This window comes from Aulonocara stuartgranti (assembly GCF_965226115.1).
Source record: "Aulonocara stuartgranti genome assembly, chromosome: 8".
Classification (NCBI taxonomy): domain Eukaryota; kingdom Metazoa; phylum Chordata; class Actinopteri; order Cichliformes; family Cichlidae; genus Aulonocara; species Aulonocara stuartgranti.
The window spans coordinates 14,429,586-14,454,961 of NC_138959.1; the positions used below are offsets into that span (position 1 = coordinate 14,429,586).

The following is a 25,376-nucleotide window of genomic DNA, read 5'->3' on the forward strand; positions in this document are numbered from 1 at the left end:
TTTATTTATACTTTTAATCCCGTTCTTAACACTGGGTTACACATGCATTTGAGCGTGTGTGTGTGTTAGAGTGACGCATCCTAAAGCAACCAGATTGTGAATAGTGAAAAGCTATGCTTGGAGACAGAAGAGGACAATTACTGCAATGCCTCAGGCTCAAATCAATATAAAAGGCCTGTGCAAAGCAACATCAATGACATAAAGCCACATGATATGTCATTTCCAACTTTATTTTCATGATCCTTCCTCTAATCCTCTCAGCCCCCACATCTGCGTTGTTTTCTTGCTTCAATCAAAGCCACTGCAAGCTGTGTGAGTATCATGGAAAAGCATTCCAAGCATCCGAGGCTGGCTGGCTCATTACCTGGTGCAAAAGAGGAAGCCGTGTTAGAAAAAGCCAGCAAAGCCAACTGTACCGTGTAGTTGCACCAAGTGTCTCACCCCTAAGGTGAATTCTGAGAAAAAAAAAAACTGAGGCGCATCATGTTGTAATTATTTTATGCTCTGTCTCTCTCTCTTTTCCCCACCCTCATTTCTCATGCTATCCCGCCTTGAATGGAACAGCGGATGAACTTGGGATCGAGTTCATGGGTAAGACAACTTTTCATTGACTGTGCCGAGTGCTCAATCTTTCCGTGTGCCTCACGTCTGTGAAATACTGCATACAAAACACACACAACCAGCACAACAAGGCCGCTCACCTTGGAAAATTAATGTGGGCTAGTCGCCATGGAAACACCGTGGTGGTGAATTAGGTGTATTCTGTCTGCATGAAGAACAGTACCGTTAGAGAGGAGTGATGTAATGAGTATGGAGCAAAGAAAGCGATTCATGTACTGTATAAATCCGTGTCTACTTGCCTACTGTGTACTATGTGAAAATTTCATATCTCGGTAGCGATGTCCAAAATGATCGCGGTTTCCATGAAGTTAGTCGAAATGTTCAAGAAGCAAATAATATCACCAAGTTCTATTTTGACAAAAATATTCCAAGTTGAATCTGCAGTTTTGATTTGCAGATTTACATAATACATTTGGTTTTCTGTACTTGTTGTGTTTGAATATAAGACACAGCTCTATGTATAATTCACTAAGTCTTAAGCAGATAGTAAAACAAGAAGCCCAACAACAGAAAAGTCTTGTATAGAAGCTTACAGCGTTCTGAATTGTGCGATGCTTATAATGAACAAAATATTTTGTTTGCATGACTGAACTGACACATATGCAGTGGACGGATAGTTTTCAGACACACAGCAGCATCTACAACAACAGCAACAACAGTGTGTTACTGACAAGCTGTTAAGTAGCTACAAAGACAAAAGCCCCTTACATTATGAAGTTAATGATTACTAAAATTTAGTAGTCGTTCTGTAGAAAGTTAAAATTGAACTTACCCTCATTTTAAAAGTAGAAGCAATTTAGTTTCTATTCTTCAGATAGTGTCGACCATGTTCAAGCAAGTCTCCGTCAGTACTCTTAAAGGTACAGTGTGTAAAATCTCACAACTGGATGTCAGTAGATCACAGATTGCAGTCATTTGAATTCAGTTTTTTTTTACCTCTTCCAATTCAAGCACCTAGCCATAACCCTAACTACAGTGGCCCCTTTAGGCCAAACACATTTTAGTTAGCTAAGAGAGATTAGAAATGTCAAATTTAGACTGCACTCGATAACTGCTTTGGCCGGCATGTTTTAACATATTTGAATATTAACACTTGAATAAACCACAAATAAAATATTTTGTTGTATTTTACATTTTTACTGCTGAGTCACTTCCAAACCTCTGGCTGCCGTTCATCTGCAGTGAGTGTAGGTTGTCAGTATGCTGTTAACCTCAGCTATCAATAGCCCGAGCATTCACATCTACTCACTGATATGGTTCGATGAGTCGGTGTAGGTCACTTCTGTCCAGTGACAGTAATAGTGAGGTGAGTTGTTAAAGATATCCTGAAGTTTTCTTTCAGTAGGCACTGCTGTTTTTCCTGGCCATCTCAACCCAGTGTATATGTAATGGGTTAATCCAAACTTTATGTGAATGTATCATTTTGTTAGAGAACATAATTACAGACTAATCAATGTGTATTCATGAGTACATTATTCTTTTTTTAGATTAAATAACCTAAAACCAAACCAAGTTCAATTAGGAGGCTGAGCCTTTTTCTGGTGTAGATGTTTAGTCAAGTTTAACAATAGGATCTAAAGTATAATATAAAATATAAAAATCCACAGAAGGTCAAATACTGAAATGAGAAGCAGTGCATATAGATTTTTTTTTAATTCTCTGGATTTTCATTGGAGTTACTTTAGGTACTTCTCTACTTTCCTACAGACTGTCAACAAACTAAGAGAAAAAAAACAAGGGAGGCGAGAGACAGTCTCATCACCCCAGACTACACACACATACACTGCAACACCGTTTTTCATTTTCTCTTTTCCCATCTTTTTTTCCACTTTCTGCCTTGCTTTTGTGCATACATAAAAACTAACACTGCATGCTATGAAGTTTTCCATTAACATGGCTTCATACACTGCTGTCACATCACACGCTAGCTCCAGGAAATAGAGGGAGGGAGAGGATGTATGCCCTGCAAACAGCATTCCTCACTTCAGTAACTTTAATCTGGGGGACTAAATTAGTTCAGAATGCTACTGGAGGTGGGCGGATGCATTAGAGAAAATGAGAGCAGGACTGATCAATTGATAGCCGGACAGGTGACAGACAGAGGTACAGATAGGATTATTATTTTTTTTTTTGGTTGGGTTTCTTATTCATTGTGTTCCATCATGAGTTCGTCTTTTCTTTATCAATGAATTGTTTGATAGCTTGTTATATAAGTCTGATATGTGACAGTCTGAGACAGCCTGTCAGACTACAGCAAAGCTCCGTTTGAAGTAGAATTGAGCGCTCTAAAAGTAATCTTGTCTTTTGATTTTCTTGCTTTTTTTTTTTTAGCCCAGCAACTGAAGCTCTTTGTGACTCAGAATAGTTGACTCTGATGTTTTGCAGGCTGAATACCCCATTTTCTCATGGATTCTTTAGCATGAACTTCATTATAGCACGTTATTCTTGTCAAGTGTAGAGTGCATCGCTGGCATAGCGGCCATATGGGATTGTCTTGTCTTTGAGTCAAAATAACACGGCTTAGCCAATATAGCTAAGACTCTTCACTTTGGTGGGGTTCTTTTATAACGTGCTGTCGCATCTAATTTCAAGAATGCCTTGTAGGCATCTGGCATGAAAGGCCTGTAATGGTTTTATATACAGACTGCATGTCGGTTTTCCTTGCAGCCATTCAGCAGAGCTTTGTAGACAGCTGTTTTTATGTTCACATTATGGAAAAGCCTTTTTCATCCCTCAAAAAAAAAAAGGGGGGGGGGGGGGGGGGGGAAGGCAAAGGCCTGTCTCAGGTGGTGCTCCACATGAGCACTGATAATGCAGGAGCAGGAAAAAAATTTTTCAATATCTTTCAGATATGCAACCATGCAGAGGTCATTTCACTGATGGTAAAGGCTGGAGGCTTTACAGGGACATGGATTTCCAAGTGGCACATTACTTATAAACAAAGAAAAAAGCCAACTTTTACTGAGCAGCTGCAGGACATTTCTCCTCTTCTACCTGCACAGCAATAAACAAACACATTTTTTTTTAAATCCCTTTAAAATTATAGGATAGAAGCAGACTATACAATTCAGTAATTCAGGAGCTTATATTGGGTTTTTTCATATATATACATAGTTATATTTGCGTCATTACACAGTATATTGTCGATTGACTATTTTTTCCAACTCAATAATTTCTCATTTCAGAACATTTATTGTTTTAACAGTAAAAAATGTGATCCAGCCTAACCAAGCTAACCCCCACTATTTATTGGTTAAATAAGCAATCATGTGCCACAGCAGGCCACAGCAGGCCACTCCTGCAGCATTTCTATGGATCACTTCTATATTTAATTCATCCTGCTTCCCTTCTATGGGAGCTGAGTGGGTAGTTTGGACCTCCAATGTTTATATATATATTCACATACTGTCACTCCAGGATATGTTCAGATTTTATCTTTATCTGTTGCCAGAAGCACTCTAATTTTAAAAAGGTTTCTCTCCTGTTTGAACTCAGTTACATCATACTATCAAAAATTGTGTTGATGCAGCACTGATGTAATGCAGAGGAAGAAAGCGGTGGGGCGAGGGGAAAAAAACGGTGCAAAACAGAAGGCATGGTTGCACTCAAACGTTAGCTTTGAACAAAAACGCTCTCCAGCAGTATCTGCCCTCAAAAACAAGAGTTGAGGGAAGTTGATAAACCTGGACCGACAAGTACGGCTCAAGAAGACCTCCCAGGACAGTTCTCTGTTGACAACATCAAAAGCCACAGACAAGCCCTTAAAGGTCAGGAGCAGGTTGCGGTGATGTTCTCTGCACTTTCCCCTGCAGATGTCAAGGTAGTAAAATCAGACACAGGGGGATTTGTTGTTTTTGAGTGATCAAGTAATGCCACAGGACGTTGCCCGTAAGGTCATGGATGCTGGTGGATCAGAGAAGTGTCTCAAACTCTCAGCGACTTTTGTGGATTAGTGATATGAGTTGCTGGTTATGGATTGTGCTCATTTTGATCATGAGATAGTATTGTCATGAGAGTTTCTGCTAAGCCAGTGGGTGCGTGCCCTTGAACTCCACACCGTGCACCGTGCTAAGTATTTCAGCGCCACAATCCAGTTGCTCAGTGAGACAGATATTTGCTGGGATCAACTACAACTTGTCCCAGCTGCTTGTGACCTTAAGCCTCTGCCGCTGACGTGCAGGGGTCTGACAAGAAGCTCCGGGAGCATTCATTTGCTGCTAATTTCCTGTCGCCATCAGTCTCTGAATGCTGACACATATGCAACCCTTGCATGCACGTACACACCAAGTGCTGGTCCTGCTGTGCAGACAGTCCATCGGTCCCTGCTGGGTTTGTCTGAACGAAATGATTATCACACTTCAGTTAGCACGTCACTGAGCCCTGCCTGTGTCTGCCATGTCCCTATCTCTTCCTCAAACAGTGACATTTACTGACAGCAGCATTGGTCGCTTTATGCAAATGCAGATTGTGGGCAGATGTCTGCGCGCGGTTTCGAGTGTATGTCATTCCACCCTTTATGTGTATTTGGTATGTTAATTCATCATGATCCATCTCTTCCTCTCAGCTCAATCGCAACCATAGTCCATATCGTTTATGTCACAGCAGAAATTCATTGGACTGAACTGTATTCTCTCCTCCACAGAGAGTGGTGACACCTACCAGAGGCAGGTGCTGTCCATCTTCAGCATTGCCTCGGGGATCTGTCTTCTTGGAGTGGCATGTATGGCTCTCTACCGCCACAACAAGTGAGTGATGCCAGCGAGAACCACATTAGTAGCGTATGCCCCCGGCTGTGCAGAAAGAGCACTTTACTATCATGGCATGGAGCCCAATGAAATTCTAAGTGTGAGTCAGCTAGAGGATGTTTTAGCAAGGCAACAAATCTAAATAGTGTAGGATGCATTTGGGACAGATACTCATGTAAGATTTATTTGAAAGTGGTTTTAGCAAGCAGGTGTGTCACAAAATGCTTCACACAAAACAAAATACTCAGATATGGCAAGAGACAGACCAAGTTCAAGTACAGTAGACCCTAAGTGCACGTGTACATGTGTGTGACAAGATAAGAGGGTTTCCTGGTGGCTCAGAAGCAGACCACCAAAGTCAATTATGCATGGCACCAAAGAAGAAGGAAAAAGAAAGCAGAGGGAAAGAACTGGAAGAGTGTGTGTATGTATATTCATTCAGTAGGAGTGAATGAATGCTGTGCTGGCTAAATTAAGCTTGCTAAACAAAAACAAAAAAAGGTGGTTTTATTTTTGAGTAGTGTAGTGCCCTGAGCAGTGCAGCACATATTGGTCAACATGAACAGATAGTCCTGGCTCACAGATAGAATTAATGTACTGAAAATTATCCAAAATCACAAGTCCTGTGATAATAAGTATCTTTCCTTCAAAAAAAATAGCTGTGCGCCAGGCTACCGTGGATAAATAGCTTTTCAAACTCCGTGGTTGTTTTTCCTCTCAAGAAAAAATGCGAAATTTTGTTTGTATCAGTACTTCTCAGAAAAGATTAGTAAAGTTTTCAGAAAGGTTGCTTTCAGGTGGTATAACGTCATTATTATTATTTATTAGAGTGGGTTCCTGCAGCACGTTTTAATCCCTCCAAGCCATTAGGTGGTTGGATTATAGTTTGTTAACCCTGTAAACCAATGCAACGATTTGTTGCTTTCCACATTTTTAAAAAGTTTTTTTTTTACTTCTCGCCATCATCCTTTATGCAGGAAACACTTAATGAGTCTCAGCTGCAGACAGAATTTTGCATTCTAGAATTTAAAAATGAACATTTAATGGTGAATTAAAATTTAATCCAAAAGTCATTTTAATGCAATCAAATTTTAATCCGAAATGAAAGAACGGTATCATCTTTTTTCCTTTTTTAAAAAAAATTTATCATAGCAGAAGAATTTGACTTTTTTTTTGTCACGTTTTGCTGTTTCATTTTTTGTGTGTATGTGTGGTAAAGAGAAAAGCCAGAGTAGGTAAAAATGTGGCAGAACAACTAAAATTAAGTAGTTTAAGAAAAGTGGAATGTCTGCTCATGTCAGCAAACTTGACTTTACTTCAATTCCTTAGGTTATATCTGTTCCCACTGCTATAACTTAAGGCTTCTTGCTGTATGTATGGATATCACTGCATGTGAATTCTCCCTCTCTCCCTGCAAAGATGAGAGAATCCAAACTTTGGCTTTCATAGTAAATCAATAAAACCTTTGTATTTATCGCTTTTACTTTAACTTTCCTTGATTAAATTCATGTAGTTTTAAATTTTATTTTCATGCATTTTTTGTTCATTTTAAAGCTATTTTTGTGGCGCACATTTACCACCTTAAGTTTCACCTCGGAAAAGTAATCACAGTTGAACGCTGAATGTCACTTTCAGCTATGGTTTGTTCCAGAAATGTTAAATTTCACCGTTTTAAAAACCTCAAACTGTCAAAGGATGTTTTATCGCTGCATAACAAAAAATGCATATATTAGTTCATCGTCACAATTCGCACATATGTGTGTGTCTGTCTTCAGTGAGTAGATGTGAAATTCATTGACAGGGCCTATCTTGTCTACTATGTGTGATCTGTAAGTGAGTCTCAGAAATAAATGGTAACAAGTCAATAAATGTAACAACGTTGCCATTAGATGCGTGTGAAGAATATGACCTAAAAAGAAACCGTTATTAAACTGTGTAACAACGAAAAAGAAGAATGAATCTTCAGCAGAGCAAATGCAGCTATTGTAGGGAGGTTTTTTCTGCCTCATAGAAATCCCTTTGTTTTCCTAATTGCATGCTGTATTGTCATCAGTCTATCCATTGTTCTGGATTATTTCTTTAGTTTTGTTGTAGACTTACATTTGTTCTCCCTTTTTCACCGGCACATTTCCTCCACAGGAGACACAGGGAGAAACTCCAGGCTCATTTCTCCGACAGCCGCAGCCTCAGAGACTGTACCGTCAATGCCTCCGGCCTCATGTCCAAATCTACCCCCAGACTTCAATACAGCCTTCAGCTCCAAAAGGTGCGTCTTGATCAATGATGTATTTATTCATTTCCAGTCACACCCTAATCATCATTGTCACCATCTTCTTCTTTATATATACAGTACTTCATATACACATTATAGTCTTTTGAGTTCCTGACAGGATGATTTATGATCTAAAATACGTCTTAATAATCTCTCTACTGGCTCGAGTCTTTTGTTCACACTCGTATCTGACATAGGCTGAGAGGCAGTGGGGAATTATAGCTTAAAATAAATGCATCACACATTACAGAGGAAAAATCTGCCTGCCATGTTCACTGTGACAGATTCCTGTGACAAACTGCAGAGTAGAAATTATAATCTGTTTTGGTGTCAAGGATCCTGAATTCTAAAGAAATCCAGCAGAACTTTATTGATAGCTAAATGTGATTGTGCTTGTGCATATTCATTTTAGTAATATCACAAATAACATTTTAAAGTGATTGGTTTGAAGCCGGCTGCTAAACTTTAAATTTTGAGTTAGTTAGACATTCCTCGAAAACCAATGCTTTCCAGAAACAACCACATACAGCAATAATAACAAATACAATCTACGACTGCATGCATAATACTCTCAATAGCCTAACAGGGCTTACACTGATTGATTGATTGCTTTCCTATTATCCCTCTCCACATGCACTTACATCGTGACGTCAGACACATACTGTATACTGATGTTGAAGGAGTAGAAGCGCTCCACTTTAAAGTGGAGCAAATCAAATCAAGGAAAGGTAGAAAATGTCAGAAGTGACAAAGCTCAAAATATTTAACTTAGTAAGCAGTAACTATGAACATTGTTTTACGGTGTACAAGGATACAGTACTGTGCATAATTCTACCACCAATATTCTGTCCAGGTCTTGTGTAATTTGGCATAATACACCTTTTTTTCCTGGTTTCTCTTCCTTAAGAATGGCTTCTCGACAGCCATGCATCAAGATCATTTCAGTGAACAGTAAATGGAACAAGTAAAGGGCCAGATGCCTCTCTCAGGTCCTATATAAGGTCGTTGGAGTTTTTCCTTAAGTACATGACCTTTAGATGCTGTTTATCTGCTGTAGATCATTTTTAGGCCTGCCACTTCTTCTTTTGTCAGCCTCTTGTCCAGTTTCCTCGTTTTTTAAAAGGACACACTGCACACCATGCCCAGATATGCCAGGTATTTGGCTAACAGACCTTTGGGAATCACATTATTTGTGCAAAACTCCTATTTTGTGCCTGCCAAACTGTTATCTTTGGCATTTTTGTCGATTCAACCAAAGAAAGCGGGTGTTCTTTTTGACAGGCTCCTAGTAAAAAGTGCATAGAGATAAAATTTAAAAATGTATATTTGCTAAGTCGGCTGTTATGAGTGGACACAACACAGGTTCATTCCTTAAGTTAGGTGCATTTTTTTATGCTTGAATGATTTATATGTCAGTGTTAATTGGCTTTACAAATAAACAAACGGACAAAGAAAGATTCCTCTGGGAATGATCAGGCACGAGAACTGAAGTGGAAACAAGTTAAAAAGCAGCTAATGATGAAAGGAAAACCTCGGAAAGCATGCAGAACAATTGCAATTTCAACCAAGCATCACTCCGTTGAAGCAAAATATAAAGAAATGATAGGTGGCTCGAGACTTTTTCACAGCACTGTACATTAGACATAAGTCATGTAAGTTCAGGCCAGTTGTTTTCCCTGGCTAAATAAGGGGTAACTGTTGTATATGGTGATGATGGTTACATATGGGATTGGTGCTTTTTGATGTATACATGTATATATCTTATCAGTTATGCAGAATCTCAATTTTGGTGGTTAGCATGAATGTATGCACTTAAATGTCTAGTCCTGAGTCCCATCGGCTATGGACTAAAAATTGAGGGGAAAAAAAAGTTGTGGAGGGGAATAGAGAATTTAACAATAGACACATTTGTTGGCTTTCACCATATTTGCTGGTAAACTAGTATGTTTGATGTGTTGCTGGACTTAAATCAAACTAAAATTAAAATTAAGTAAAATATTATGAAACGTCTGGTTACTTTCACTTTCACTGGCTGCTGTTTTTTTTATATATCAGAGCAGGATTCTTTTAATTTGCAAAACACAGGTTATAGCTGCTCTGCCAGACATTTCTTCCTTCACAATTATTCCATTCTGGTGGTTAAAAAAATAAGTGAGTGATAACAATTTTAGTTATTGCAGTTCTACACTTTTGAGCACTTTTATTGGCAATTTTTATTTATTTGCCAATAAAAAGTTTGTGAAACTTGTGAATTGTGGTTGTGATTGTTCTTCACTATGTAATATAAACATTAAAAAAAGATCTAAATAAAACTGAAGCAGCAAAGGGCACAAAAACAACAACTTTGTGCCACTGCCAAATGGCAGAAACACGGTGCTATTATAATCAAAATGCCAAGTTAAAGTACTGCATTATCATAACTATTAACAACAACAACAAAATACGCAAAAAGATTTACCTCAATTATACATAACAGGCTAAATAAATAAGATTTTGGGTGTTTTACATTTACCTAAAAATGACTCTTTTGATAGTAAAAGTCCCCAGCCAATGAAGTTGATCTACATAGTAAACGTTGCTGGAATTCTGACCTCTTTAAATAGAAGAATGTAAAGTTGTGCCCATACTCTGGATCATGAATCCTGAATTCAACATCCAAGCACAGCAGCACAGTCATAATCCACAATGAGCACAAAACTGTACATTACAGCAGGTTCATGTGTTTAAAAAGTTGGATTTTGCAAATTTGAACTACATAACCCTCAACCAACTCAAAAACTGAAGGAGACTAATATTATGTAATAATTTATCAACTAATAAACACATAGCATCAGCTCTAGGAAGAAAATTTCATCCAGGCGGGCAAATAATTCTTGGTTAAGAAAAAAAATGGCAAACCATAGAAGAAAAAGTGGCTCAGAATTCATTAGAAGCCACCACAGCCTGCAGCAGCAGCAGACACTGCAGAGGAAACAAGTGACCCAGACATTCTTAGAAAAAGCAGAGAGAAGACATGGATGGCACTGATAACGCTAATGTCTCCACAGAGGGGTAATTGCACTCTACTGCACACTTGTAAAGGTTTCATCAAAGAGTGCGACCGCTTGGCATAATGCGTTCCTACTTTCTTTATTTAATTAGATGGATTTTTTTGTTTGTTTTTGTTTTTAAAGAAGTTCAGTGTGCAGTCTTTCTTTTATCATTTCAGGAAGTTATATGGAGTAGTAGTCCTTCATGTATCAATGCTAAAACGATAGAGAGATCAATTATAGATTTGACGTTTCTACTTCTGAAACATAAATAGTTTACAGCTTCCACAAATCTCATTTTAATATGTATGGGTACTAAGGTAGCAAGGTTATTAATACTGATTAATACTATAATACTGATTTCTTTATTTTCTGTATGTTTTTCACCCTTAAATGTTTCACATCATCAAAGAAATTTAAATATTAGTCAAAGATAACACAGGTAAACACAAACTGCAGTTTCTAAATGAAGCTGTTTATTAAGGGTAAAAAAAAATCCAAGCCTACGTGTCCCTGTGTGAAAAAAATGATTGGCCCCTAAACCTAATAACTGGTTTGCCACCCTAAGCAGCAACAACTGCAATCAAGCCTTTTCGATAACTGCCAATGAGTCTTTTACAGCGCTTGTGGAGGAATTTTGGCCCACTCATCTTTGCAGAATCGTTGTAATTCAGCCACATTAATGAAGATGTTTTTTGGCAAATCTGAGACAAGCCTTTATGTTCTCTTCAATGGATACCATTTTTGCAGAGTGTCCTGAACTCTGGCCTTAACTGAAACATGTGAACCCTACGGTTCATTAATGTTGTTTTACTTTCTTTTGTGACCTCCTGGATAGGGATGGGTATCGTTTAGGTTTTATCCGATACTGGTGCCAAACCGGCACTTTTGAAAAGGTGCCGGTGCTTAAACGGTGCTCGAACCGGTGCTTAAAGAAAGGAGAACACAAAGTTGGTCCAAAAACCTCTCATGGTCAGCTGTTTTTTTGTAAAAAGATAACAATGTTAGCCTTTTCTGCAGCTATAGGGCATATATGGTATCACTCTTGGCTGGAAGCAGTCCTTAATCAATGGAAAAAACACAAACTTTGTCCAAAAACCTCTCATGTTTAACTGTTTTCCACTTTTTCTTTGGTCATTTTAGCATTTTTGGCCAGGGTGAAGGGAGCATCTGCCATCAAACAAGAAGACAGCCGCATGTAACTACGACGGTGTTTGCTAGTTCACCTTACATGCATTAATTTAATAACGTGGTTAGCCTACTCAACGTAAATTACACACGGACAACATTAAGCTACTCACGCAGAGAAGAACGGCTGCTGCTGCCATCATCACCCGTCATCATTTCTGCTACACTGGCAGGGCTACGGGCCAGGACTCTACTCTTCAGGTTCTTTGGGGATGTTGGTAACTCGGTGCATTTCTCGGCTTTTAAAAAACGCTATGGCACCGGTATGGCACCGGATACCGGTAGCCATCCCTACTCCTGGATAAGTCGTCGATGTGCTTTTGTAGGAATTTTGGTAGTCCAGTCTTTCCTGGAAAGCTTCGCCACTGTTCCAAGTTTTCTCCATTTGTGTGTAATGGCTCTCACTGTGATCCACTGGAGCTCGAAGGCTTAGAAATAGCTTTCCACACCGGTAGATGTCTGTGATTTTGTTTCTCGTGTGTTTCTTTAGATTGTGGCATGATGTGTTGCTTTTAGAGATCTATTATGCTGCTTTCCTTTGTCAGACAGGTTCTATGTAAGTGATTCCTTAATTCAGCAGGTCTGCCAGTAATCATCCCTGAATGTATTTACTGAAACTGAACTCAGATTTTCAAAAAAAAAGGTTAATCACAGTTAATTCGAAATAGGACCAGGTAGTTTTGGAAACCTTTTCTCCCTTAATGAATGAAATCATCATTTAAAAACTGCATTTAGTATTTCCTCAGATTATCTTTGTATAATATTAAAATGAGTCTGGTGATCTGAAACATGCAAGTGTCACAAATATGCAAAAAACTAGGAAATTGGTAAGAAGGCAAACACTTTTTCACACCACTGTATATGGAGGCTTCTTTAATAATTCAACACTGTCTGGTGTCACCCACTGAAACAAACACCCCTTAAGCTAACCCCACCCACGGATCTGCAGTTGGCACCATCTGAAAGCTTTTCGAGGGTGTCATTTGAAAATCATGGCTCTGGGCAGCTGATCGCTAAGACGCTGTACCACCTTTGATGCAAATGTTAAAAAAGCTGTTAAGTAGTTGTGTTTAAGTAATATTAAAAAAATGCTTTCATATAAGCACAATAACCAGCACAACAGCAACCTAAAAAAGGGGAGACTCAGATGGTGGTATCGGGAATGTGTTAGGGCTCAGCGGGTGAGGCAGTGAAGCCCTGCATCCAACCACGAAATGCATTGAATGCTAGACAAAGGAAGGAAGCCAGGAGGAAGGCAAAGACAACACGGAAACACAAGCTATAATGGAACAGTGTGAGGGAAGCTTAAGGTGGGATGTGAAAGATCACTGGCTATAAGCACCCAGGAGGGGGCATGAGCTGTACAGACCAACGAAAGATTAACAAGTGAAACCTGTTTTTCCACAGATTTGACACAATGACCCCAGACCACAGCTTCTCTCCACCCACTCCCTCAGCTTGTAACCATCTAGGGAGAGGACATGTGGGTGTGGGTGGTGTAGTCCTACAATATCTCTATTTTCTTTAAAGTTACACAGACAAAATGAAAATACTTTCAAAGGAAGAACAGAGCAGAGTGTTCTTAAATAGGCTCAAAACATTTGGTGTATGCAGCATAACCCAGCGTCAAAGCACAATGGGGGTTTTTGTGCATGTGTTCAAGGCAGTAGGATGGAGGATGAGTGCAGCGAGCTAGAAAAAAATGTCTGGCTCTGACAAGGCAGGTGCAAGAGGGGAGGATAAAACTGAAGTCCTTTTTTAGTCATTGTCTTCCATTTGAAGTCTCTAATAAACTAATGCGGCGCTCAGTTGTTATTCACTCTTTGAATTCTGGGATTAAAGAAAAAGGCATTTCCCCTCTAGGTGTGATCACTAAAGACATATATGCTGACATGATGAAAGCATATGCAAGGCAAATTAAACCCTCAGCTCTTTTTAAAAATATACACCTGGTCACCTTCACACTCCTTATAGAATAAATTTAACTCTTGTATTCAAAGCATAACGTCACTCCTAAGAGGCACACTCTTGAAACGGTGTGCATTTGATGTAAATGGTGGCGACGCCAGTAAAGCTGTGTAAAAACCTACAAAATCCACATCAAGATGGAAATTATGGAGAGATTAGCTTTAGGAAAATATAATGATTTGGGTTATATTAGACCCTTATGGTGCATTAGCCATATGTTAAGAACATGCATGGACATGGTCAAGGCAACCTGCTGAAGATCAAACTGAGTGTCTGAATGAGGATGAAAGGCAGTTTCAATTACTTTAAATGTGGCATGGTTGAGTATTTCAAAATCTGGTGCTCTACTGGGATTTTCCAAAACAACCATCTCTAGGGTTTACAGAGAATGGTCTGAAAAAGAGAAAACTTCCAGTGAGCTGCGGTTCTCTGGGTGAAAATTGATGGTGTTGATGCCAGAGGGCAGAGGAGAATGGCCAGACTGCTTTGAGCAGGAAGGCAACAGTAACTGATCACTAGTAAACAATCATTCGTCAGAACTAAAGTATGCAGAATGCACACAACATTGAACCTTGAAGCAGATGGGCTACAGTGGCAGAATACCACATCAGGTGCCACTCCTGTCAAGAAACCGAGCATAACATTTGCATAGGCATACCTAAAGTGGACAGTAGAAGATTGGAAAAGTGTTTCTTGGTCTGATGAGCCTCGATTTTTGCTGTTGGCAGGGTCCGAGTTTTGCGTAAATACCATGAAAGCATCGATCCAACCTGCCTTGGATCAAGAGTTCAGGCTGCTGGTATAATGGTGTGGGAGATACTTTCTTGTCTGTGAAGGTTCTCAGTCATCCAGGTCATCGTAGTCTAAGGAGCTTGGAAAGAAAAGCGTCTGAACTTGAAGACGTTTCACCTCTCATCTGAGAAGCTTCTTCAGTTCTAGGGTCAAATAGTGGAGAGTCCCAGGTTTAAACCCTGTGGGAGTTTCCCCCCAAGAGGGACAAATCGACACCCTAATGATCCTCTACCTAATCACACGAGCCAAGGTGTGAAAACGGGTGTAGGTCACAATCAGTCAAGGTTTTGGGTGAGCTCATTGTGAAACCTGGCCCCACCCTATCATGTGATTTCCTGAGGTCAGATGCCCCGAGATGTGAGTGGGCGTTAAGGCGTCTGGGAAGGGACTGGATTATAGATTTCAGAAAGTTTGTGTCATAAGCCACCGCCTCTGTTCAAAGATGGTCGCTCACAGTGGACATAAATGGCCTCTTTTACTCCTCTTTCAAACCAAGATATTTTCTTGGCATACTTTAGGCCCCTTAGTACAAAGTGCTTTCAATTTGATTCATTACAAACTGTACTGTACTCACTATACTCAAATGGCCTCCACGGCCACCAGAACTCTTCTGCGATGCGGTGGAACAAATCTGAAGCAACTGTGTGATGCTTTCATGTCAATATAGACCAAAATGTCAGAGAAATGTTTTTATGTCCTCATCGAATCCAAGCCATGAAGAATTAAGCTAGCTTTGCCAAAGAAACAAACCGCTACTAGCAAGATGTATCTAATAAAATGTCTTGTGAACATGTAAGAATAGTGTATTAGCTATATGTTAAGCACATGCATGCAAACCTGTATTGACAGCAACCTTCTCCACCATTTTCCTTGTTATGCCTGAGGCGATGACCATCTTTCCGAAAAGATTTAAGGGTTTATATTTTACATGACTACAGGAGGTTGCCCAAGTAAATAGCCATCATTTTAACCACCCCTTAAGAAATACAGATGATTATTATTTTTTGATGTTTTGATAGGGCACCTGAAGTGGAACATGAAGCATTATATGCACATCTGTAGCTATTTCTGTGCATATGTTTCTTCCATCTGCAATTCAGAGTATACATTTCCACATGAACAGTTACTTCAAATACACACTTGTAAACAGCTGGGACTTGTATATATTAAGTATTTTACAAAGGAAAGGAAATGAAACGAAAAAGAGAAAATGAACTGTAAGTACATACTGAAACACCCCTCTGTGTCCACTGTTATTTGAATCAACACCTCTGTGGTAATAATATGTGTCAAATGAAAGAGATGGCTTATACACCCATGAGACAGGCTGCACAGCAACAGACATGCGCTGACATGAAGGAATAGGGTCATACAGGCAACGAGGGCATCAGCTTGAAGCTTGAGTGGTTCTAACTAACTAGTCTTCTAAGAAGAGTCCCTCTCAGGAGTGAGCATGCTATATAAATACTTCATCATATCAGAATATTTTAATGAATGCTCCGGTGTGATTCAAGGCTAGGTTCTCTTGAACCATAGTCGGTTTTATTATTATTTCATTATTATTATTAATATTATGAAGTAATGTGTTTTTCGTCTAATTTTGTTTGCCAAAGACTTTCTCGAGATAATTAGAGAATCGTTCATTTTGATTCATTAGTTTTTATCAGATTGACGTTGTTTAATGAACTTCAAACATCTGGGAAAGGTTTGATGGAACAGCTTCAATTAGCACCCATGTAGTATGTCTCAGAAAGTGTGAAAGTGTAAAGTATTGAAGCTGTGCTTCTGCCATCAGATAATCAAGCAGAGTACAATTATGAGTACGAAATGGATCAGGGCTATTAGCCGCTTGTTCAGCAGGGGTGTTGTGTCAGCTGAAGGGGAGATATGATAACTTCTACAGGTATCTCAGCGACTATTAAAAGGAAAGGACAGTGCAGCCTGAATGTTAAATCCAAATCTGAGCATGGCAGTGCATAATTTGAATGAACTTGTTAACATTTAAATACGGGGTAGAGTCGCATTTGTTGTCCATTAAAAATCTTCACACCTTGGCCTGAAGTGTTAAGACATGCTCTTTCAGTAAACGTACATGCAGTTTTGAGCTGCTAGCTCAAAGACTGTCCTTGTTGAAGAATGGTCAAATATCCTATTATGCACAGTTCAGGACCTGTGATTTGATCGTAATACAAGGGGGATTATGGCTGCTCTGAATGCATAGGTTTGCTTTACTTCTTAATATGAAGGTGATAGTCAACATATTGATGGGGGAGGGTTTTTTCCTGTCACTCTCTCCTTCTCTTGTATTTTCCTTGTGTGTGAACATTGCGCTGTGTTTATCCAAGGTTCACAAGTGGCATGAAACAAGGCAAAATTGTGATGGGAGGGAACAAGCAAACTGGGTTACGCCAATGGGCTACGCCACTGTCTGCCAGTGGCAGACCTGAATGGCATGGCAGACTGCCAACAGCTATTTATTTTATCTCCTGACATAGATATCTTCCCCCAGGAAGCTTTGCCATGGCAATTGTTTCACAAAGTGAGGTGTTCTCCCCCCGCAGGGTATATGAGAGGGTGGCCAAATGATACTATTTTCTTGCACAACTAGTGAGCAGCGGTAACAGCTTCTTCTGGGAGCCAAACGGTGTATGGGGAAAAAAAGAGGCTTATCATTCATGAGAACCGTGAACCCAGCACTAAGTCACATGCAATTGCTTTAGTGATGTACAATCAGACAGCGAAAGAGAGAGAGAGCTGTAACTGGAATGACAGAATTATCTCATGACTTAAGTGTTTCACAGAGGGGGTCTCGGGGCGTTCACGGTCACTGTGCCAGAGCTCTGACTGCAGCCTGTTGTAAGATAATAGTGTTAATTTTGATAAGAATAAAGGGAAAGAATTGAGAGGGCAATTTCTTTAGGAAACCATTAATGTAATCTTGTGTTGGATTAATTCTTGAGTGAATCAGGAGTGCTGTGAGGGCCAGTGTGGAGTTTATTCACAAAGTGTCCCCTCCTAATCTGCCGCTTTAAAATGTAAAATGCAATTAAAGACGCTCTGCCTGACTAACCGGGGATACATCAGCGAGAGAACACGCTCGACCTGACTGGGGATTGCTGCTAAACTCATAGAGAATTATCAGCCTTATGTGTTATATCCTAAGCTTCACTTCTGTGTACTTACATAGCTACTTACATTGGACATTTTGTTTTTCATTTTAATCGTTACAGCAGTGGAATCTAGCTACATTTCCGGGTCTTTTGCTGAGTATAACTAATTGAGTATCTGAGTTTCACTAACTGCCTGCGCAACTTTCTTTATTTCTTGCAGAGTTGCACTTCTCACGGATCGTCTGTTAAGGGCGGCAAAGTGGCACCAGGGGCATCAACAGTAGCTCCACCTATTCTCAGCAAAGCACTGTCTAAAGGGAAACGCTTCAGGTACAATTATGACATGCTCTTTTTTTTTTCCTGCCCTGTTTCATATCTGGGGCTGAGTCAGCATGTTTGAGCCATAAGGGGCAGTGAGGTGAAAAATTTAATCATCCCATGTAGTGTAATATGTATATCGTCGAGGCCGCTAACAAAAGAAAACAGATCACATACACATAGAGGTTAGATCTTATATCTGCGTGCATTTTATTGTATGATTATTGGTTCAGCGAGCATGACATAAAAAAGAAAAAACAGAGTAGAGGCTGTCAAGCTAGTTGAGGATGGAGACGTCTTTATTTACATGGCATTCAAGTAAATTGTTCAAAGTAATTAAATGTGTCCTCGGGCATCTCCTGAAATGACTAGTTGAACGCAGATAGGAGCGAACATAATAACACTCCTCCAAGGAGAAGTGAATTTAATGTCCAGAGTTAAACACTGACTCAGCCCAATTTTTATGCCATCCTTCAAATGACAGAAGATTCAAGGAAATGAACAGCGTTTTTGCTTTTTGCTACGAGGGATATCGCAAGCAGGGTTGCTTTGTGATCACAGCACTCAGTACCAAATGCTGCAGTTTCCAATCCTCAGAAGAACACAGGGATGTGGATATAGGCCGCGCTACAATGGCCTCATCTGAGCTGTTTACAGAGACGTTTCATTTGCTTTGATGATATGGATGCAGGCACACTTTGACAGTTAATGCTATTCAGTCACACGACATGTAAGCCTGCCATCTTTTCAAAGAAGTTTATTTTCCTTAGAAGCTATTACACGGATTGTTGATCCTCATACTTGTTGCCTGTTACCTGAGATGATTGGTACCAAATCTGAATAACAGTGTTGGAGCTGCACATTATGTTACAATGCAAGATATAGCACTGTGCAAAAGTCTTGAGCCACCCTTTTCTTTGTATTTTTGCGTGGGAAATGGTACATAATTGCAGTGATTAAAACTTGCAAACATGCATGGAAATGAAGCACAAACAGGCAAACGCAAGGCTTTCTAGCTTCTTTCAGGAGTCTTCAAAAATAGTTCTCCAGGCTTGTTGAAGGAAATTCAAAGCTCTTCTTTGGATGTTGGCTGCCTTTTGTTCTGTTCTCTGTCAAGATGTTCCCACTGCTGCAGTATTATTGAGGTCTGGGCTCTGGCCAGATCAGTCTATGACTGATAGTGCTCCATTGTGTGCTCTTTCTTTTCAGGTATACTTGAACTTCACTGGGAATATGTTTTGAATCATTTTCATGCTAAAATATAAAGCCGTTTCCAATCAGATGCTTTCCAGATGGTATTACACGCTGGATTGAAATGTAATTATTTTTCAATCAGTTTTGACAAGATCGGCAACGCCACTGGCTGAAATTTAGCCCCAAACCACCACAGAGCCTCCACCATGTTTTAAAGATGGTTGTAGACACTCAATGTTCTGGATCTCCTCCATTTATACTGGTTAAATAGTTCTAATACTGTTTTATGACTTGTCAAACTGCATTAGCGTTCACATTTTCCATAGATTCAACAAAAGAAAGGGAAGCAAATTATCTATTTTTGCAGCTAGCTGCAAATAGTTTTTTGCCAAGTTGTTATGTGTGGACAAAATGCTGATTCACCCCTTGAGTCAGGTGCCTTTTTTATGCTTGAATGAATTTATAGGTCAGTGTTGTGGCTAGACAAAAAAAACCACCACTTTCATAAAATTACAAGAAAATCTGGCTCATTAAAAGAGAAATAGAAAGAAATCGGGGTGACTCAATACTTTTAAACACAACTGTTGTGCATAAGTTTTAACATATTTATTTAAACCCTCATTATTTTTGGTTTAGCGTGATGGATTTTCCATATTCTGCATCAAAAGCACAGAATACAGAATGTACAGAGATTAAAAGAGCCTATGTTAGGGTAGAAAACGGTGAATGGCGAGCTTGTCTCTATATGCCGAGGAAGGTTTTTTTTTATGTGTGGCTGACTGCGATGCCACCTTTAGTGAAAGCCCCACTGTGGCAGCAGTTATTCTGTTTTAATGGACCAGTGCTGTGTCAAAGAGGAAAGTTTTTTACAAAAAAAGGTTGTCATATGTGGCTGCGGGGATGGTACCATCTCCCTCTGGTGTTTTATTCTCCGCAGTGTCGTGCAGGTGCCTCATGAAGGGCAGCTGACAGTCAATCATCTGTTCAGCTTGCTCTCAAAGTAGGCCGAGGCAGGGGAGAACTAGACTGTGATGGATGATGTTGAGATGCTTTCAGCTATTGACCTGAAAGTGGACCACAACGTGAGCTATCAGGAGAACTGCACCATAAACATGTGTCAATATGGCCTATCAATACTGCTGAAAATGGTTACCTGTGTCTCATTGGTTTATAATTAGGCTGGATTATATGCAAACTGATTCATTTGTAATGCAGATTGCCTCTGTTGAGCTGAGATTTTGTTAAATGTCACAATACGATTCTAAAACAGCTGTAACGTAATCTTTAACCAACTTAGCATTAATACGTTAGTGCATCTGAACCTTCTGTAATTAGCATTAAGCACATTTAAGGCTGACAGGATTTGTTGTTTTGCACAAGCAAACGTTATCCTTTAATACACGTCACCAAAGGCATTAGCAATATCTTGCCTTGCAGTCAATGGAAATGTCTGCAATAGAAGATATTTGTTTAAAACCCATAAATATCATCCAACGTTTGCACTAGTGGAAAATCCAGAAGATCTTATCAACATTTTTGAAACATGGTTTGTTGCAGAGAGCTTCTCTGTGAAAAATAGTTAGGACAGTCTTCTTCAAAAAAGACAGGTGATTGACTGAACCATCTGCGCAATAGCCCCACCATGGACTAAACTCAAACAGCAGATCAACAAGCCACAGGACAACCAAGGAACATCAATGAGGGGAAGAAAACAACAGATTCGGAAGACCTTGAAAGCTTTGAAAGCTAGCAAGATTTCTTAAAGAAAATATGCATATAAAGGACTCCTAAAGATAGTTAACAAATACTTTGTTAGGTGATTACATATAAGATCCATTATTAAAGGTAAACCAGACCTTTAGTTGACCTTATACACCCCATAGTTCCTCATAGGACTCCCATTTCACCGACTTCAGTGCGCCTTTGATTGCATGCAGTAGTTGACAAACTTAGTAAGATGGATTCTCTGGTGATTATGAATCTCGTGTGAATCCAGATCTCTTGTAAGGTAAATCAACTTAAGTAGAATTAATCCTTTGAGGACTACCATTGCAGAATGAGAAGGGCAAAAACGGATCGTTGAATGAAACGGATGAACCAGAATTGGTTTGTAAAAATGCTGCAACCTCAGTGGTGTGGAATTGGTTTAGCTTTCGTCCGTCAGATACACACCAAAGCACAATTTTTGGTAGAGCATGCAAGTAGGCCGTCGTTATTACCGTGTTTTTCAGAAAAGACGGCACACTTAAAATCCTTTGATTTTCTGAAAAAGCGACAGTGCCCCTTATAATCCGGTGTATGAATTCTGGTTGTGCTTACTGACCTTGAACCGATTTTATGTGATACACGGCGCTCGAAAATCTGTCAAAAAATGTTTTAGTATGACTTTGATAAGCTATGAAGCCGCACCGCTTGATGGATTGTCGGAGCATTACAGGTATCGTAGGCAGGAGCCTCGCGGAGTGATACGTACTGTGCTTCAACGTATTGTGTTTGTATAACCTCTTTTTAAGTTTTGTGGATATTATACATGGTTATGCTGAGGATATGTCGGCCAATTTTCACTGGAAATGGTTAAACTGTCAGCAAGGAATTTGCATTAAAAAACAGCTGCTTGTTTAAGTGAAAATACATTGATAGGTTTTTTGGTTTTGTTTTTTTGCACTAATAAAGTTGCAGAGTTGTAAATTATTTTGTCTCGTGTTAATTATATCATCAGTTATATCGTTATCGCAAATTTTCAATTTATATATCGTGATAAATATTTTTGCCCATATTGCCCTGTCATACTCAGCCTATTCGTGGGTATGCTGCCTTTGATGGCAGCTGGGAATTTCTGACTCCAGAACTGAGATTTTTCAGCCCTGATTTCCATGATTTAAGTCATTCAGCCAAGAATAATTGGCATTACAATGCTGGTTAAATATGAACTTAAAACCTTGTGCCATGTGTTATCTAGCACATCAGCGCCAAAAGCAATTAAATCTTTATTTTGTTCACCTGATATAATATTTGACAAAGGATGTATTGAGCTTGTTTTTCCTGCTCTTCTGCTCCTGCAGTTAAATGAACTACACGCCTGTTGATTGCAGAAAAAAAGCTCAAGGCAACCATCGTTCATCAAATGTTTAGAGGGCAAAAATCATTTCGATTCGTAACTTCGCACTTGCGTGTCCTATTGAATGCGGTAATATGTACGAGTTGCTTTGATGAAAACAGTGGACTCCTGCTGACACAAGTCAATTGCTGTTTTCACTTAAATTCAGTTGATTACAATGATTCCTTTGTCATGATGGTATTATGAGAAAATTGTAGTAAGAAGCCTAATCAATGTGCTGAAAGCCGCCACGTGTGGCTTGTACATGTTGAGTAGGGGACATAATCAGTATCCATAGTGAATATCAGAAGTGCTATGTGGGTGTTTCCTGCTGGTTTAGTAGAAAATGGTGTTTACTCTGAAAATGTGGCATACTTTTTCCATTTTTTTAACTCACCTCAGGTTCTTTGTCACATGCCATCCCCCTCTGTTTTCCTGCCGTTTCTCTCTCTCTGCGATATGTCCGGTAAAGGCATTAACAGAGGGAGGAAGTGGTTTAAATAAGTACTGGATTACCCTACCAACCAGGCTTACCCATTTAACATCAGGGGGTTGCACAGTCTTGTTGAATTGTGGAGATAAGCAGCTGCCTTTCCGTTTTAAAAGGTTCAACTTTTATCATTCAGTAATTACAACAGCCCCAAAAAAATCATGTTTTCATGTTTTTTCCAGTTAATCCTAATTTAAAAAAAATCAGCACGCTAATAGCCAACAAAACGGACAATATTTAGCTGTATTCATATCAACTTTTTACAACATCAGTCGATATAAAAGCCAGCAAACACTAGAGCCAACATTGTGTATGCTTTTTGTTCCACAGCCACGGACATCAGCAAATTACTGTAGCAGAGCGTTTTTTTGTTGTTGTTTTTTTCAGTGTTCCAGTGGTTTATCAATTATTAAGCAGTCATCCACTGGACTGCATGAAAGAAAAGGAATCAGGGAGTTCAGTTTAATGACTGGCAAGAAAATCCTAAAGTTTGAACATCTTGATTACTATTTCAATAACAAGAAGAATCAAACAATGCAGCACTTCATACACAAGCTATTTTTGTGCTGCGCCAAATTATTCAAGAGCCAAAATCAAGCTGTGAGAGCGTGTGGTGCTGATTTTTGTTTAATGGTTCAATACAAAAAAAAGTTATTTACACGACAATAATAATATGTTTCAGCTCTTTTCAGTGGTTCAGATTAACTAGGACAATCAACTGACATATTGATCACAGAGGATTTGCTGGTAAGCAACGATCAGGGTAGCCACGGTGTCTTAAAGAAATTCATAATAACATCAAAATAATTGAGTGTATTTTGTGATTACATATTCATTGGGAGCTGTTTGTCTTTGCATGATGTGCTCACACATCAGATTGCATTATGGCTCGGTGTACCTTGGATTTAATACCATTGCCACCATCGTCCCTGTACCCAAATCCTCCACCATCTCCTCATTGAACGACTGGCGACCTGTAGCCCTGACCCCCATCGTAAGCAAATGCTTCGAGAAGCTGGTCAGGGACTTCATCTGCTCTGCACTACCCGACTCACTGGACCCTCTACAGTTTGCATACCGCCACAACAGGTCCACTGATGATGCCATAGCCCTGACACTACACACTGCCCTGTCACACCTGGAGAAGAGAGACACGTATGTGAGGATGCTGTTTGTAGATTACAGCTCAGCATTCAATACCATCGTTCCCTCGAAGCTGGACAGGAAACTGCAGGATCTAGGACTGAGCAGCTCCCTCTGCAGCTGGATCCTTAGCTTCCTGTCTGACAGACGCCAGGTGGTCAGACTGGGCAGCATCACCTCATCCCCCATCACACTGAACACTGGTGCTCCACAGGGGTGTGTACTGAGCCCTCTCCTGTACTCACTCTACACCTACGACTGCACAGCCACTAACAGCTCCAACATCATTGTGAAGTTTGCGGACGACACTACAGTGGTGGGTCTTATCACCAACGGTGATGAGACGGCTTACAGGGAGGAGGTCAGCGCCCTGACCCACTGGTGTCAAGACAACCATCTCACCCTCAACGTCGCAAAGACAAAGGAGTTGATAGTGGACTTCCGGAGGTGCAGAGAAGTACACACCCCCATCACCATCAACGGCGCTGCTGTGGAGAGAGTGAGCAGCTTCCGGTTCCTTGGCGTACACCTGGCTGAGGATCTTACGTGGTCAGTACACACAAACAAAACAGTGAAGAAGGCGCAGCAGCGCCTCTTCTTTCTCAGGAGACTGAAAAGATTCGGCATGAGCCCCCGCATCCTCAGGACCTTCTATCGCTGTGCCATTGAGAGCATCCTCACTGGATGCATCACCACCTGGTATGGCAACAGCACCGCCTACAACTGCAAAGCTCTCCAGCGAGTAGTGCGGTGCTCTGAACGGATAATTGGAGGTGAGCTTCCCTCCCTCCAAGACATCTACAGGAAGCGGTGCCTGAGGAAAGCGGGGAGGATCATCAAGGACTCCAGTCACCCCAGCCATAAACTGTTCAGACTGCTTCCATCAGGAAGGAGGTTCTGCAGCATCCGGTCCCGAACCAGCAGACTGAGAGACAGCTTTTTCCATCAGGCCATCAGACTGCTGAACACGTCATAGACACCTCAGCTTCACTACTGGAACTTCAACATTATGCACTCCACACTGTATATAAATGCCACTTGTTTTGCACATATTCAACTCTGTATATTTTATATATTTTATTATTATTATTATTATTTTATTTTATTTTTTTACTATTTAATTTGTAAAAATGTGTATACACACACACACACACACACACACACACACACACACACGTAGGAAAATATTTAGTATACACATCCAGAAATGCATACACTATTATATATTGTACATATATTTATTAGTTTCAGGTTGGCCATTCTTGTATTTTGCTCGTTTGTGTTGTTGTGTTTGCACATCTCTGTTGCTTGTGGGGCTCGCACACAAGAATTTCACTCGCATGTGCTGTGCCAGTGTGCCTGCACATGTGATGTGACAATAAAAAGTGATTTGATTTGATTTGATTTGA

At 39.9% G+C, this 25,376-nt stretch overlaps 1 protein-coding gene across 2 annotated transcripts in view; it reads left to right on the top strand.

Moving 5' to 3' along the window:
* nrg3b (neuregulin 3b) overlaps positions 1–25,376 on the top strand; it is a 227,334-nt gene that overhangs the window by 195,142 nt on the left and 6,816 nt on the right. Inside the window, exons 4-7 of one of the 2 annotated variants that reach the window (XM_082543324.1) lie at positions 565–591; positions 5,264–5,366; positions 7,506–7,632; positions 17,946–18,055. In XM_082543324.1, the coding sequence (XP_082399450.1) occupies positions 565–591; positions 5,264–5,366; positions 7,506–7,632; positions 17,946–18,055 (367 nt within the window). The remainder of the gene's footprint in view (positions 1–564; positions 592–5,263; positions 5,367–7,505; positions 7,633–17,945; positions 18,056–25,376) is intronic. The other variant, XM_082543325.1, reaches the window with a different exon arrangement.